Genomic DNA, 17476 nt, shown 5'->3' with positions numbered 1-17476 from the left:
GCTATTCTCTAATAGATGTTGACTTTGGGTAGCCACTGTCAAGGACAGCCCCCTTTGATGTCCCTAAGGGTTAAATTCATAGCAGTCAAACAGCTCTTCCACAGACTCATGGGCCTTAGGGAAACAGATGGTTGGAGGAGAGCTTGGAACATGGCCGATTTATTTTATCAAGTTGTTGCCTATTTAATGACCTTAAGCTGATAAGCAATGGTCACATGGTAACAGTGTGCTTTGGAGGTCTTCAAGGAGATGGTCATCCATTAACTCTTTCTTTTCAGCATTTCAATTGCCCCCTTTGGATAACCATGAGAAGAGTTCTTATTGTTGCAGTGGTGTGTGTGTGTGTGTGTCTGTGTGTGCGCGCACACAGGCTTTGCTGGCTTCCTGTCTTGGATAAATCCTCATGCAGATTTCATAAAGCTTCAGGAATATTTCACTGCTTCCATAGTTTTGCGAGCACACTAAAATATTTTATGTTTATGTTCTCCCAAATGAAATCTACATTTGAAGGGAAAACCTAAAGTAATTTTGCATGTAGTCAAGGCTGAAGATCACCCTGCTCAGTCCCAAACCCCTGTGTTCCTAAGTGAGGTAAAAGACACAGCGGCCACCCCAAGCTACTCCCTCCCAAACTTAACAAAGCACAGCTTTAGAACCTTTTCTGTACTATGCCCAGAAACACGGTGGGAGAATGAAATGGCATTAGGTTTGCTTTGGGAAGCTTTAAAGGCTGTGTTTTAGGAATTGCTCTCCTTTTTTATGTATTCCACATTGTGTCCAGCTCTTTTGTGTGCTGTCCCCATTACAAAGAGCTGAAGTTCCTGCTCCTCCAGCACAGATCAGACTGTACGTACTGCCCAGCAGAGCTCAGGCAGCCTGTGGAAGCTGACCTAGCAAACTCCAGTCCAGCAACTGGTCTGCTGTGAGCAGTCACTTCAAATAGCCACCTCTTCCTACATCTGCCTCCTGACTTTTTTTCTGTTACTTTATTTGGTTTGTTTTCAAAAGCCATTTTCCCTGGTTGCTTCCCCATAGAAATATTCCCATGTATTTCTTTGTCTTGCACTAGAATCTCAGACTATTCATACCATGGGTGCAGAGTGGGTGACTGCTCTAGCAACTGCCTCAGGATGTGCCGGTTGCTTGGGGCTTGTGTGGTGTCAGGTCAACAATTCCATTCAGTCATGAGCCATCCAAGAGGGAAGTAATGAACTTGTAGCCAATGGAAGTCAGTTCATACATTTTTATCGTTATATATATTATATAATATATAATAGTATATATATATATAAATATATGTTATATGCTAGTAAAAAAACATAGTCCAACCACTAGGAAATAAATACTAGTAGTTTTTTTATATTGTTTGATTTTTATGAACTAAGAAATATTGTGCTAGTTCAGGTTTATTTTGCAATTTACAATGAAAACTTATTTTCTATATGTGCCAAGCATAATTTTTCTAACTTAATGTCTAACTGTGAATGAAGAAGGATGGTAAGATTCTGCTTTAAGGAAAATCTTGATCTAGTTTCAAGCAGTGTGGCAGACTAAATGTTCACAGAAACCTTTCCAACAGAGTCCATGTAAAACACTGAAAAAAACTTAACAGAAAAAAAGCCTCATGTTTTTAAATGCCTGGTTGGGGCTGCACAGAGCTAGGACCTTTTCAGGGGCAGAAGCAACAAGGAGGTGAGAAAATGGGCAATAAGGTTGAGCAATGTAAGCTCTGTATGGCAGACTTGGGGAACTAAGGGAGCCAGGGCTGGGACTGAACTGGCAGCAAGATCAGTCTGGAGCTGCAGGGAAAGCTGCCCCACCATCAGAAATAAGATCCCTCCCCACCAGGAATAGGGAGTTGGGAGATACCTTGAGGCACAGAGTTCTCAGGAGTCTGTGCATGTCTTCATCTCAGCTGACGAGTGGGGAAGATGGGAGAGAAATCCTGAGGATCTATAGCCACAACTGTTGGAAGGGTGAGAAGTCATAGTGGCTGTGTGATGTGTGACAGGTTCTCCTGTCAGAGATGCACACAACCATCAAAAGCTGTGGTGTTTCCATCCATTTGAATTATGTGGCATTCAGATTCACAGGGAGGAAAAGCAGAATGGGGGAGAAATGTTTGGAACACCACTGAAAAAAATGCTTCAAATATTTAAGATGGTAAATTTTATGTTCCATGTATTTTATCATAATAAATAAAAGGAAACATCTTTAAATTTAATTTAAAGTTGAATTAAGTTGACAATGACACCTAACTCCCTGCCAGAAACAATCAAAACAAACAAACAACAACAACAAAAGCAAGAAAAAAAATCTCAGCAAAACCAAAAAGGAAGAGCCAAGAATGAAGGTGCAGCCTAATGCTTGGAAGGTCAAGGTGGGGGTGGTCTGGATTTAGGTCAGCCTAACTACACATTAAGACTCTGCATCAAAAATAAGTAAATAAATAAAGCACTTAAAGAAGAGGAAAGATAATTTAGCTGTCATATTAATTTTCTAGGAGTGTGGGATATGCTCACAGTAAAACATTTTACTTTAGGACATACAAAAGCACTTCCTATGCAGGACCCTTCTACAGTGGGTCAATAACAAACTACACCAATAAAAAAACACAACAAACTGTGTTTATCAGTTATGAAAGAGATATTGCAGGCTTAATTTTTTTTCTGAGACAGTATCTCACTGCATAGCCTTGGCTGGCCTGCAACTTGTTATATAGACCAGGCTGGCCATGAACACACAGAGATACACCCACCTCTGCTAAGACTGAAGGCACACACCACCATACCTGGCTTGATGCTCATCATTATTTTTCAGCAAGAAGAAACTGAAAATGTGTTGAAGGAAATAAAAGTTCTTAAATTTAACCACACAGATTTGAAAGGTAATGAAGTGAAATTTAATAAGAAAACTTTATGTTAATATTATAAGGAAAATACACAAAGGGCAATGGATTCTGCTGGGAAGACCACAGTGAATAGATAGAACTGAAGAAATTACGGCTCAGAGAGAGAAGTGGAGGAACAATCAGAGAGTGTCAGGGATAAGAAGGACAGCTATGAAGGTCCTGCTGGTATTTGGTTGGAACTTACACTATGAACAATAAGCAATATTTGGAGAGACAATGTGTGGAGCTTCTCAGAAGTAATGGAAGATACATCTTTATACTAAAAATATCAAGGACTTCTAAGTACACAATAAGAAAAGACACAATGAAGCAGAGTAGTGGTGGTGCACACTCTAAACCCTTGCACTTGGGAGGCAGAGGCAGGTGAATTTCTGAGTTTGAGGACAGCCTGGGCTGTCTAATTCCAGGACAGCCAGGGCTACACAGAAAAACCTGGTCTCAAAAAAAAAAAAACCCAAAGTCAAATCAAACAAATAAGCAAAACCCACAATGAGTCAGGTCATAGAAAAATGTAGAATAATAAAAACAACAGCTGTAAAAGATTTCAGCAAATAAGCAAAGGAACAAACAAACTAAAACCAAAGTATTATAAAGGAAGGACACCTTGTTTCAGCTGGTTGTCAATAAAAGTGTACGATGGATGATCACTGAGGGCTTAGGAAAGTAACTTGCAAGTAGAGTATTGGAAATGATTGATTCTATCATATTATCCATAACACACAAACACACACACGAAAACAGAATAAGGCTCTTTTTAGACAAACAAAAGCTAAACATTATAACACAGACATTTACTGGAGGAATTAAAAATAATGTTGGAGGAGGAGTGATGGATGGGTGTGATCAAGATTGGCTGTAGACATGTATGACATTTTCAAAGAAGAAATACAATAATTTAAAAAGAGGAAGAATTATATTATAAATCTTGTCAATCTAATGCTAATTTCAATAGGCTACTCTAAAGGTTTAGGATTAGCATTGGTTACATGTTTGTGTATTAACAGTGGCCAAGCATCTGTTTATAAAGCCAAGCCTCTCATAAGACATGTAGTAGGTTGAGTAGCACATTCTGAAAACATGTCTGTGTTTTAACCCTAGGAATCTCTGAACGTGACCTTATTTCAGAAAAAAAGGATTTGTAGATAATAATTAAGGATCTTAACTTGAGTTCATGCTATTACAAGTGGGTCCTAAATTCAATATCAAATATCCTTAGAGATTGAAGAGAAAACAGATATAAACCCAAGGCCTTGGAAAGGCAGAAGCAGAAACTAGGTTTCCAGCCACAAGCTGAGGAACAGCAAGGTCTGCCAGACAATGGAATAAGCAAGTGAGGGTTCTTCCTGCAGCCTCTGAGCATCCACAGTCTTTGTGACACTGGGATTTCAGACTCCCTTCTTCAGAACCATGAATCAAAGCCCACTATGTTGGGTTGATTGCTGTGTTATAATTGTTACAGCAGCCATAAATTCTAGTATGCCAAAATTAGAAACACCATATTTGACATTATCTTAATAATTTCAGTTTCCGTAATTCAGGTGTTGCAAAGAAAAAAAAACGGGTGGAGAAACATTTTTGGTTTTCCTTTTAGGGCGAAACAATTTGTTTTCTCTTTATTTGTATTTATAGAGGCATGTATCACCCCAGCTGTTGGCAAATACTGAACACGTCAAATTGGCATGTGCATGATATCGTATCATAAGAGAAAGAAATGGCGCAGTCAGTAGTGACCTGTTCTGATGAGTTATGCAAGACCAAGGAAGTCCCTTTACAAAATGTCTCAGACAGAAGGTGGCACGCAAGAGGGATATGCACACTGCTACACTTCTTAGTGTATGCTCATTACAAGATTTCATAAACACCGCCTTCCAGGGACTGTGGGTATGATTCAGTGCTAGTGTGTGTGAGGCCCTATGCTCAATACTCAGAACTGGAACAAAAAACCTTCCAGGTAGCCACTGCATCTCCTTATTAGTATTTCATTTATCACATCACCGGTGATTTCTCTAATAACCCCTGAGTTGTACAGTGGTTTACAGCGATTTGTGAAGTACCCCACTTACCTGTCAAGGTGGGACATAACTGTTTTAGAGATGTCTGCACCTGCTTCTTGCAATATACGGATGATCTGAAACGGTGCGCCTGGGTTCCTTCCAGGGTGGATGATGACTGGACAGCCCAGCTGAGCCTGGGCATGAGCTGTAGCCTGAAGTACCTTTCTCTCGCTGTCCGTCAAAGGCCAGGAGCAGCCAATTTCCCCAATAACTCCACACTTGATACTGGTTCCATCAGCTCCGTGCAGAATTTCATTGACAAGGACATCTGTAAGCTGAGGAAGAATGAGAATGAGCCTATTTTATAGACTGTGAAATACGTCCAAACAAACTCATACTATACAGAGGTATTTATTTAGAACTGTATTTTTTCAAAACTGTATTCAGAGTCAGGGATCAGGGAGGATGGCTCAGTCAGAAAAAAGTGTGTTTCACAATCATGAAGATCTGTGTTCCACCCCCACTCATATATGAAGTCTGGGTGAGGTGCTGCATTCTTGTGACCCCGGCACTGCTGAAACAGAGATGGATGGATCCTAGAGGCTCACTGGCCAGCTGGTTTAGCCTAATACCATCAATTAGCTCCAGGTCAATGAGAAACCCAATCTCAAAGGAGAGGTACAGTTTTCTTAAGGATGACATCTGAGGTTGTCCTTCAACTTCCACACACATGTTCCCTGACATGTATTTGCACATATATTAACCTCTCTTTCCTTTCTTTGCTTGCTTTCTTTCTTTCTTTCTTTCTTTCTCTCTCTCTCTCTCTCTCTCTCTCTCTCTTTCTTTCCTTCCTTCTTCCTTCTCTCACCTCTGTCTCTCTCTGTCTCTGTCTCTCTGTCTCTCTGTCTCTGTCTCTGTCTCTGTCTCTCTCTCTCTCTCTCTCTCTCACACACACACACACACACCCCAACATTCTTTTAGTTAAGATTGGGTAATGAATCACACATTTTTGACTAATTTGCAAATTCAACTAGTTATTCTAAGTGTCTTACTGAGACTATTGAGAAACTCATAGCTTAAACACTCTGTAGGGACAAGAAGAGAAAGACTGTTCAGCCTGAGAAGAGGCATCCTTATTTTAATCTGGATACAACAGCTATGGATGCCATTGAATCTGTCAACTCTATCAAGTTCTTTAACACTCTCCTTTATTCCCACAATGTGTACATTACTTCGTTCCTATGTCCAGTAGCATTTAGGGATTTAAGTCATTAGCTTAGTCTTCAACTATCACACAGATGTAGACATTTAAAAGCTTATTGGAACATAATGCACGTGAAAATTTAAATTAAACTATTTTAAATATCAATAGATGTTTCACCAAGAGTCTACCTGACATTCTGTACAGGCTATGGAAAATATGTAGGATATATTCTGTATGTAAACACATGTAAACTGACACGTGTTTCACAAGAGAACACACACATGTACAACAGAGCCTTGCAAGCTTAGCTTCCTTCTATTCTGCCCATTCTTACTTAATATTATAAACAAGAGAACAGACCTTCTCCCACCCCTCCCGGCTTGTAATAAGAGAAGAAGCTGTATTTGCAAACGTACCAAGTCTATGCCTGCCAAGTCTCACCCTACTGTGAATTTTCATTGCTGGTTATTATAAAACCTGAGGGGAAAGCCAAAGCTGCACGACTGAAGCTTATGGAAAAATGAGGTTTACAAGCAGACTGAGGGGAATCACTGAGTTCTGATAGAATTTGTACAAACCAAGCATTAACTCATCAAAGCTGCCAATGACCAGTGTGTCGAGAGCCCCTTCCTCAACATTTGAAAGACATGGAATCTCACTAATTTGGGTCCTAATCGGCAGCTGTCTTTGTGAGCTAACTATAGTCCCATATCCAGTTCCTTCTGAGCCAATGGCATTTCCAGGGTTCAGACTGTCCTGAATTTACACAAAACGTCATAAGTAGTACTGTTTACCTGCTCCACTGACATGGCCCTGGTTGTTGCAGAGTGAGTTGCATCAACGTAGAACCCAGCTCCTGCTATGATGTGGACTCCAGTTTGTTCAGCTAGCCACTTCAGGGTCAGCACATCCCTGCTGAGCCCAGTGGTTGTGTTCTCCACCAAGGCTCCTCCTCCCTTAGCCTTGAAATACAACAGTTCTTCCTTTATGGCTTCTGTCTCTTGATTCAGCTGGAGGTTCTCTTGATGGGAATAAGGATTTTTCTGAATCCAAAATAAATTTTTCAGCATGATAGGCTCCTTGGAGGTAGCTTCATGGCATGGAGGAGGTGGGCAATAAAAATTGTCGAAGGTCATTGTTAAATGCTCATGGGTCAAGGTGCGGCCCAGTTTGCTTGGTTCTACCAGGCCCAACACGGTTTGCACTTTCCCACTTAGGGAAGACATTCCTGACAGTGTCACAAGGATTTGCTCTAAAAAGGAAATAGGAAAACCGAATTAGAACATTTAACACAAACATGCAATCTGTCTGTGAGGGGAGGGTTGTGAATGTGACAGTCTGGAGGATCAATGACAGTAGAGATAAGACCTCATTTATCATCTGCCCCAAGGGGGAATAGCTGGATTAGATGTATGTCCCCAGTGCTTCAGCCAGGTCTCCTCCGATAGAGCAATTCCAACTTTATTTACTGGAGAAATTTCTTGATATCCAGTTCATATTTATATTTTACTATTTTTTTGTCCCAGTTATAGCTATGCTTCTTGGATACATCAACAAAAACCATTCTCCTTCATAATCGATAACTTCCATTAAATTGAGCTATATATTAATATTAATATTATGTCATAACTTTTAACTTGGATGAAATATACGGGGGCCTCTCCTCATGGTGCTACCCATTTGTTACCATACTGGACGGACTACTGTTGATGACCTGCCATGCGCCAGAAGCATGACATCCAATCCCTAACCCGCGTGGCTTCATTGCGGATGACCCCAAAAGAAGTGGGGGAGGGAGAAATACATAACTGCCTTTTTTTTCCAATATTAAAAGTAAGAAGAAACAAACCATTTCACTTTCAAGAGTTTATTGTCTAGTGCACATAGAAAGTAACCCTTCAAAATACTTAAAAGCAAAACGTCATTGTTATAACGAAAGTGACTACAAGGTTATCTGTGATGGTTAGAAGCTAAATGTCAGCTTGACCCAACCTAGAATCACTTGGAAAGAGAGTCTCAAGGAGGAACTGTCTACACTGGCTTAGTCTGTGTGTTTGTCTGTAGGGAATTTTCTTAATTACGTCCATTGACAAAAGAAGAGCCAGCCCATCATGAGTGGCAACACTCATTCCCCAGGCAGGGGAATCCTGAACCATAACAAAGTGGAGAAATTGAGGCAGGCACAAGCAAGCAACAAATGTGTATGTGTTCATTTCTCTCTGTGCTTGACCAGGTGTAATGTGAAAACAGTCTCAGTGCCCACCCCTGTGATTTCTCTGCAGTGATGGCCTGTCACCTGGAACCAGACCTAAAGGAAGCTTTTGTTCCCCTGTGTGCCGAGGTATTTGTCACAGCAACAGACATGAAGCTAGAACACAACAGAAACAGAAATCAGCTGCCGTCCCTGAAAGAGCAAAGACAACTTTGTCCCCAACGTACTTTCTTTTCGGACACAGATTAAGTATTCGCCCAAGCTGCTCTAAGTGACAGCAAGAACTCCAATTTCAGCACTTCTGTGTTCTGTGTACATCCCTAACGGAAGGAACTGGATGAAGAGGAAGAAGGCACTGAAACTGGTGAACAGTGACCCCACAGCTGAGGGCAGGAGCAATGCGGCGCTGCCTAAAGTGAAGCTCCAATCAGAGGATGGGCCAGCCATGCTCACCGGACTCGAAGAAACAGGCTGAAAACGGAGAACAGACTAGCTTTTAAAGCTTTCAAAGTGTTTCAACAGACATTCTAAAATTATCCCCCACCTCCACCATATCTTTGGCAGCCTTCTCTGTATGTGTGGGGGTAGAACACAAGTTTGAGCCTGTGGAGGTCAGAGGTCAAACTCAAGTGTCATTCCTCTGAAGCCATGCGCCATGTTTAAAAAGACAGAGTCTCTCCCTGGCCTGGAGCTCACATAAGAACTAGATAGTAAGCTCCAGCGATCCTCCTATGACAAAGTCTGACTATAAGATCACTAAGGCCTACTAACACACCCGGATACTTTATGTGGGCTCTGGAGATTGAACTTGGGTCTTCATGTCCACAAGGAAAGGACTTTATCCACTGAAGCATCTTCTAGATTCATTCTATGATTATCTGGGAGTCTTGCTTCTCATAAGTAAATCAGAGACTCCGCATTGCACAGGAATCAAGTCAGATGCTACAGGAGATGCAACAGGATACTACACACGAAACACCAGGACAAGGGGCACGCAGTCTGTGGTCAGCAAAGAGTCGAGTTATTTTGCACTTTGACTAGATAACTTCTTTCTGCCGAAGAAAGGGTATGGATCTGGTTGTGGGGACAGAGCTGGGTGGGAGCAGTTGGGGGAGGGGAAACCATAATCAGAATATATTTTATGATATGAAAAAACGTATTTTCAATAAAAGAAGAAAACTTTAAAAATACAATGGGTACAGGACAGACTTTGAAGATAAAGTCAGAGGTCGGAGGGAAAGGTTTACAAATAATGGGTCAGTTTCTATCTAGGCACCTCAGTGACCTTGAAACACGGCAGATGAACTTAATCATTTGGGGAAATTTGCTGACAGCCATAAGTGACTAATTTCTACTTTTCACAGGGAGCTTCAGGGCTGTGACCAATGTGACTGAAAAGTTTTGTCTGACAGTGTTTGTGTGTAAGCCATGCTCCCGACATTAGATTGCACACATGGAGGCCATGAGGAACGCGTGGTATCTGCTCAGAGAGTCGCTATTCGATGGCCAGGCTCCACACAGGCCGTGTTTTTCATTGGTGATCTCACTGTTCTGAAGAGAGGTGCATGGAAGGTGGTTTGACTATAGACTGGAAGTTACTGTTCAAAGCCTTTTTCTTTGCTACTAAAAATAAACAGTACGTAGTTACTCCTTTGGTTGATGAGACAACAGCACCATTTAATAATACATTCAGTCCTCCATATGGGTTCATTTTCTGGGTCCTTCCTTCTGGCTGACAGCATTACAGATAGTTTGGGAACATCACAGAGGGGGCAGAAATTAGGCTAAACTGATAAAACACGACCACGTCTACTAGAAAAGGACCAAATTCCATGCTTAATTGATGCATCTTTGAAAGAGCAACTTGGTATGCTTCAAGTTTACAAGCTGTGAGTCTTTGTAAAAAAAAATGACTTAAGAAATGTCATCCCCTCTGGGAAACTCCTCTAATGCTCTCAAACAGAGCTGGCTGCTTCTTCTGTGATCACATACAATGGAACGCACTCGCCGAGGATAAGAAAAGATTAAGGAACAAAAAGGAGGCAGCAGTGCTTTAAGCAGGGATGCGGCTTTGAATGGAGCAAGGCACAGACTAGGAATTCGTGGTTCCAGTGTGGCCAAGCCCCTTTTCGCCCGTGTTCTGTCTGGATGTCACTCCCAGCACACAGGCAGAGGGCTCTCGGGGTCTTTCATCATAAGGATGAGCACTCGGCACTCTAGAAGCAGGAACGACAGACAAAGGCGGGTAGTGGCAGTGCACATTTGTGCAGAGGGGAATGACCGCCCACACCAAAGGAGGCTTCCAGCATTTTCCAGAGCTTCCCACAGGAAGTTCAGTATCACACACACCTGCACTGCAAACGGATAGCTGCATCTATAAACGCATTTGACAAAAGCTTTGTTCCACATCACCTGTGAGATCTGAATATTTGTGAAAGGCTAGTCTGCAAGGATGAACCAACGGCCTATGAGAGTTCATACCGCTCTTCACCTTGACAGGATCTGGAATCGTGGAAGGGTCGAGGTCCAGGCATGCAGCTAAAGCTTTACCTAGATTAGGTTAGCTGAGGTGAGAAGCCCAAGCCCAGATGCGAACAGTCACATGCCATGGGCCGGGCTAGCACATAGGACAGAGGAAAGCTAGCTGAACACTACCTGGGTTACCTCATGGGACAGAGGACAGCTAGCTGGACACCACCATTCATCTTTATCTCCTTGGCTGGGGATGCACAGCCCAGGTGCTTCTGCCTTGATGAATGGTGTCACTCTAACCCCAAATAAGTCCTTCCTTCCTCAGATTGCTTTCAACATGTCCTTGGTCTGAGCAACACGACAAGTAACTAATACAGAACCCGTTCAACCATTCTAATACTTTGTTTTTGTTTTCTGAGACCAGGTCTCACTCTGTAGCTTACATAAGCCTGAACTCATTATGGTCTTCCTGCCTCAGATGCCTACATCCTGGAAATACAGGTGTGAGCCGCCATGTCTGTCAACCCATCTAGTCTCGCTGGGCATTGTATAAAAAGAGAACACCGAGCAAAAAAATGAACACAAGAAGAGAGTAAGAGAATGGAACAAAACTGCCATACCACAGCTGAAACCAGAGACAGTATGTGGAATTTAATTTCTTAGAAATATATGCATACACTACCTTTATAAGATATATAAAAATTTACTTCATGACCAACAATCTGGTGGGGAGGAAGAAGTCTGGACATAACTTTGGTTTCCATTCAGTTTCACTGGAATTTTGACGATTATTTTGATCTGGCCACTATGATTAAGCATATTCTGTTTACCTAAGTTGAATATCATTTTCAGTTACTGTAATGGTCAATGACTCTAATTGGACTTCTATGCACCGAGGATATTGGCAAGTCACACACCTGGGTGTGTCTGTGAGGACGTTTCAGAGCCAATTAGATCAGAAGGGTTTTGACCCAGTGAACAGATTAAGTCCTGAAAAATTCATAAATGACGGCATTTGGGGGAGTTGGTAGAGGTGGGGCCAACATGGAAGAAACAGGTTACTGCCTATATGTTCTTCAAGGCCATAGCTTATCCTGTCCCCATAACTGGACCTGTGTGCTTCCCGGCCACAATAAGACAAACAGCCTCCTCTGGCACGCTTTTCCCTCAGCCATGATGGTCAGCACTACTTTGGAGCCAAATCAAGAGTCCAGGGGCTATGTGGATTGAGCTCCCTGAAACAGTGAGTCCCAACTAATGCTCTCCTTTGCCCTTTTGGGTGATTTATGCCTTAGTTTGCCACATTGGTGAGAAAAGTCATGGGCACTGGTAATCTCACACTTCAGAGGAGGAAGGACATCCAGAAGTCTAGAAACTTTGTACAGACAAATGGGAACTCTTAAACACACATCCTCTGCACGCCGTAGGCATCATACCTTGCCCTTTTTTACACTGGTGTGCCGGCCCTAGAGCTGACTGAAGCCACTAGTACTTCAACTGAGATATAATGGTCAAATTGGCAAACTGCCTTTTTTACTGAGATGATTAAAAACTTCCTGTCCCGAGTTCCCCCACAATAGTGAAAGGTCTAGTGCCTTTTATAAACCCCTTTGCTGCATTCCCCTCATTTTTCTCCATGAATAAGCCCTTACTGATGAGGTAGAAGAGATGGAACCAAGGCCATGTCCCTGAAGAGACCTGTATGTATTGCTATAATGCTGAAAGAAAAAAAAAATCAGATGGTGGCTTGGTCTGAAGTGACACCAGTTGAGATGGCAAAAAGCAGAAGAGCAGATGGGACTTTCTAACTGGACTTGCTGGGACTAAAAAAATACCCTGCAAATAAATGGCCCAAATATATCAACACTTCTATTTTTTATGTGTTACATCACAGTACAGCAGTACTCTATAAACACTGCACTTAAAGCTGACATTTGATTTGTGATAAAAATATTTTAACAGCTATATAATATTTTTTAAAGCTTGTTTGAATACTTCCATCATTTAAAGGTTCAGATCTGTGACACAGCCCTTCCCAAACAGCGCGGATCTGGCTGTTGTATAATGACGACCCCAGGAGTCCATCTTGCACAAAACCCCTGCCTTTTCTCTAGCCCACGTAGTGATGCTCGAATAAGGAGAGATGGAGCAGGGCATGGAGACACGAGCCTGCTATCTCAGCTACTCAGGAGGCTGAGGCAAGAGGATCCTAAGTTCAAGGCCTGTCTGGACTGCAGCGTGAGTTCGAGGCCAGCTTGTTTAGTGAGACTCTGTCTCAACCTAACAATCAAAAAGGGCTAGAGAGGTAGCTCAATGGTAGGGCCCTTACTTAACATGCAGAAGAATGGGGCCTGGGTATCACGTTCAGTATGGGAGGTGGGCGGTGGGGAAGGGAAAGAGATGTTATCAGACATACAAGGATGTAAGTGGAAGTCAGTACAGTCTTCAGCCTATGAGACACATGAAACAAAATGGTTCAGGGACAAAAGGACAGCGCATATGTAATAACTGGGCAAAAATGATTTCACTCACGAGCTCATCTTTTGGCAACCTTTAGACTTAAAAAGTTGACAAACAATGTAGAAATATTTGAAAGCTGGAACCATATCAGGGTGCATGGCTGAGGATGTGGCTTGGGGCCTAATTGACCCTAGGTTCATCAAAGTAGGCCACTGGGCCAACTCTTCCTATCACAGTCTGTGCAGACTCTGGTAACTGCCTTGTTTTTGTTAGCTCGCTGCTTAGTGAAACAACTAAAGCCATGCTCTTATTATGAAGAAGACAAAATGAAAGGGGAGAAGTGGGGTGGGGAGGGCAATAGAAGAGGAGAGGAGGAAAGGGGGAAAATGGTGTCTTTACTTAATTCAAAACGAAGTGTAATATGCACCAGTGACATCCTAGAGTCTGGGGAGATGAACGGTCCATACTGCCTAGCAGTCTCAACTTATGGCCTTCCTTCAGAAGCAGGCCCCACCATGGATGCTGGGAGGACACTGGGGAAATGCTTGGATTTCAATACTAACTACAGTCCTGAAAGCAAAACATGCACCAGTCACCAGACAGGCCAGTTACACCTTTATTTACATCATAGAGCATATTTCATACTGGGAGCTGCACACAGAAGGCCATAAGGCTCTTGCTGTGTTTCCCTAGTGTGCGTGCACACCCGTGAACGTGCATATGCACACACTATACACACACACAAAAGAAGGAAAGAAAAAAATCTCTGCATTAAATTTAGCCCTCAGATTTTTATATATAAAGGTGCCTTCTGCAGCAAGAGGTTGTTGCCCAGAAGTTGAAATAATCTGAACAAATATTAAAGCCAGTTCTGACCTGTATTCAGTCAATGGAGAACTAAAGTGTTTATATTTAATTCCTAGAAACCACAAATTTGTATCTGAAATGTGTTTATATCTATCTATCTATCTATCTATCTATCTATCTATCTATCTATCTATCTATCTATCTATCTATCTATCTATCTCTCCCTTCTTCCTCCCTTGCTTTCTTTTTTGCTCTTCTTTTTTTTGTTTTCCAAGACAGAATCCTAGTACCTCAGGCTTGCCTGAAACCTGAAACTCATTATGAATCCTAGGCTGCTCCTGAACTCATGGGTATCTTCCTGTCTCAGTGTCCTGAGTGCTAGGATCACAGAAATTATTCATCACGCCCAGCATCTTCCCACAATTTTACTGGGAAATCTATCCTTGAAGGGCGCAAATGAAGCTGGGAGAAGAGCAGGTCTCAGAGTCTGCCCTTCTCGACTGTTCCACCAAGTAACGGTACCACTTCAGGTTAGCGGTGTCACCAATCTGAATCTGTTCTACTAAGTAATGGTACCACTTCAGGTTAGCGGTGTGACCAATCTGAATCTGTTTTTCTAACTGTTCCCAATGCAGTTCAAGTTTCAGTTTATTCATTAAGGGGAAATACCTTAAAATATATGTATTTACACACACACACACACACACACACACACACACACACACACACACACACACACACAGTGTAGGAAGATGGGTTCAGGTTCAGGCCCTTCAACATTTAAGAAAACACCAGGAGAATGGGACCCGGCTCTGATGTTTCTTCTCTGAGGAACAGATGAGCTTCTGATGAGCTATTTTCCTCACTTGAAAACTCCAACATTCCCCTGAACTACCACAAAGATCAAAAGGGAAAGACAAGGAAGAGAATACCCCAAAGCACTGTCCAGATTATAAAGCACCATCTAAATGTTCGGAATTATTACAAACTTCGAATTATTTCCCAAATATTTGCTTAGTACCCACAGCCAAATGAACCTGAACTTGTTCTTTTTAAAAACTAACAATAGGGGGTTGAAGTTTATGAATCAAAGCGAGGCTCTAATTTGCTTATAAATGAATCCCTGCACTTGAGACCCGGGATTGTTAAAAGTAGATTGACTGCTGCGATTGACATCAGAGCTCATTAGGTTTTTGGAAATGCCCACCAAAGCGATTAGAGCCACAGGAGGTCCTCATTAGCCACCGGGAACTGCGACTAGCAATGCCGCTTAAAATGAATGGACGTAATACAGTGTGTTAGTCTTCACAGATGGCCTTTAGGGAGCATGCCTTTCGACGTCACCACTCCTGTGCGGTCCCCAGGCCCCCTGAACCAGAGCTCACCTGCCACCCACTGCAACCAAAACAATGTGGCGAAGTGATGGACCAATGGGATGGCAATCTGAGAAAAAATCTTCCGAAGCAGCCGCTCCCTTTGGGCTTTGGGGACCCGAGCTCCAGTGTAAGGAGTCTATGCTTGTATGTAAAGGAGCGGTCCTGAAAGTATGTGGAAAGAGGAGGTTCCCAGCCATGCAGTCCCTGTGAACTCAGCCCTGTGGAGGTACCAGGAAGCTGCATGGCCACCTTCAATGTTTTTGTTCCACAGAGATCCCAAAGGACTGCAAGCTCAGCTCCACGTGACTCAGTAGAGCACGATACACCTAGAGAGTTGTGGGAGATTATAAAGCGGCTATTGTTTGAAGCCTCTGGTTTAAGGTATCACTGTGGACGGAACCTTGCATCTGTCCCCAGGCTCTATCGATAAAATGGAATCCTCGTCCACTAGCGGTGGCGGTATGAAATTGTGAGCTTTGGAGAAACTGTGAGATCATGGAAGCAGAGCCCTCTGCAATGAGACCAGTTGATTTCTGAGCTTCGTTGCCCCATTACTAAGTAGAGACAGAACAAGATGACAGGCCTTTTATGATCCACAAAGAAGATAAAAATCCTCAAGGACTGTTTTATACTTTAGGCTTCTAGTTCTATGAAGTCACATGTGAGACTGTATGTCTGTGGTATAATACAGAAAGTCTGTGATACTCTGTTCCTGTACACCACACAGTTGGAGACAGGCAGTATATCATTCTGCAAGAGATAACATATGTAAAGGGCAATGTTGAATGAGTAAATTTTAAAAAGGTTTAATCAAGCTACATATGCAGAATTCCAGCTCTGGGGAGACTGAGGACAACCTGGGTTGCACAACAAAAGCTTGTTGCAAAAACCGAAGCAAATCAATGAAAGAGTTGAAAAATATTTCAAATCAGAATAATAAAAATGTTATTCAAATTAAGTCATAATTATAAATTTTTCCTACTAATAAAGATTAGTTGAATGCTAGATGTGAAAAAGAGGTGGGGTATCTTTTCTGATAAGTATTTGTGATATTCAATTCTTATGCCATCCCATTGATGGAAAAGGTTAGCTTCGTACAGTTTTGCTTGTGTTATATCAATTTTAAAAATTTCAAATTACATTAAAAATAAAAATGGGGGACGGCAAACATATTTCAGCAATTAAGACCACGTTATTCTTGCAGAGAGCCTGGGTTTAGTTCTTAGCACCTGTATGATGCTCATGATCATCTGTAACTCTACTTTCAGGAGATTTGGTGCCCTCTTCTGACCTTCTTGGGCACCAGGTACACGTGTGCCACACATACATCCATGCAACAAAACAAACACTCATATACATAAAATATTTTTAAAATTAAAAAACCATAAAATAAGACATCAATGCAGTGCCATATAAGAATTTGAGAGATATGTCCATTGTATACTATCTAAAATCAGTTTAGTATCTAAATCAGTAACACTTTCTAATTTCTTTGTGGTGAAAATGTCAAGATCCTTTTTTCAAGTTCTTAAAACACACATTAGATTCCGCTGTCTCAATCACACTGTTATGCAATGGCACCCACAGCTTCTGGATCTCATCTCACTGTGGCCTAGACTTCAGTATCAGTGTGTTTCCCATTTCTCTCCTCCCCTCTAGTCTCCCGAGTCTATGGTGCCCACCCTTCTAATCTCAACTTCCATGAGATCAATTCCTTTATATCCTATATACAAGTGAGCTCTTGTGGCGTTTGCCTTTGCTCTTGGCATTAACATAATGATTCCACCTCTGTTGACACAAAGGACAGGGATTGGCTTCTTTTGATGCCTGGCTAGTACTCTGATTCTTCTGGGCTTGCATGTGTGAGTTTCACTGAATGTGAAACTGTGTACATCTGTGTACTTAGGACTTTCCTTCACCCATTGATCACTTAGGTTGTTTCTGTATCTCATTTATTACAAACAGTGCTGCCATAAAGATGGGATGCTGAGATGGCTTTGACATCTTGACTTAACTTCCATTCAATATGTGCTCAATGGT

At 42.0% G+C, this 17476-nt stretch overlaps 1 protein-coding gene across 7 annotated transcripts in view; it reads right to left on the bottom strand.

Moving 5' to 3' along the window:
• Pter (phosphotriesterase related) overlaps positions 1–17476 on the bottom strand; it is a 64273-nt gene that overhangs the window by 20750 nt on the left and 26047 nt on the right. For all 7 annotated transcript variants that reach the window (XM_075970508.1, XM_075970514.1, XM_075970515.1 and 4 more), the window contains 2 exons: positions 6904–7361; positions 4975–5240 (listed from right to left, as the gene is read on the bottom strand). In XM_075970508.1, coding sequence (XP_075826623.1) covers positions 4975–5240; positions 6904–7335 — 698 coding nt within the window. In that variant the 5' untranslated portion in view covers positions 7336–7361. The remainder of the gene's footprint in view (positions 1–4974; positions 5241–6903; positions 7362–17476) is intronic.

This window comes from Microtus pennsylvanicus, chromosome 4 (assembly GCF_037038515.1).
Source record: "Microtus pennsylvanicus isolate mMicPen1 chromosome 4, mMicPen1.hap1, whole genome shotgun sequence".
NCBI lineage: Eukaryota > Metazoa > Chordata > Mammalia > Rodentia > Cricetidae > Microtus > Microtus pennsylvanicus.
Note: the sequence above shows the minus strand (reverse complement) of the source record. Positions and strands in the feature narration are given on the sequence as shown.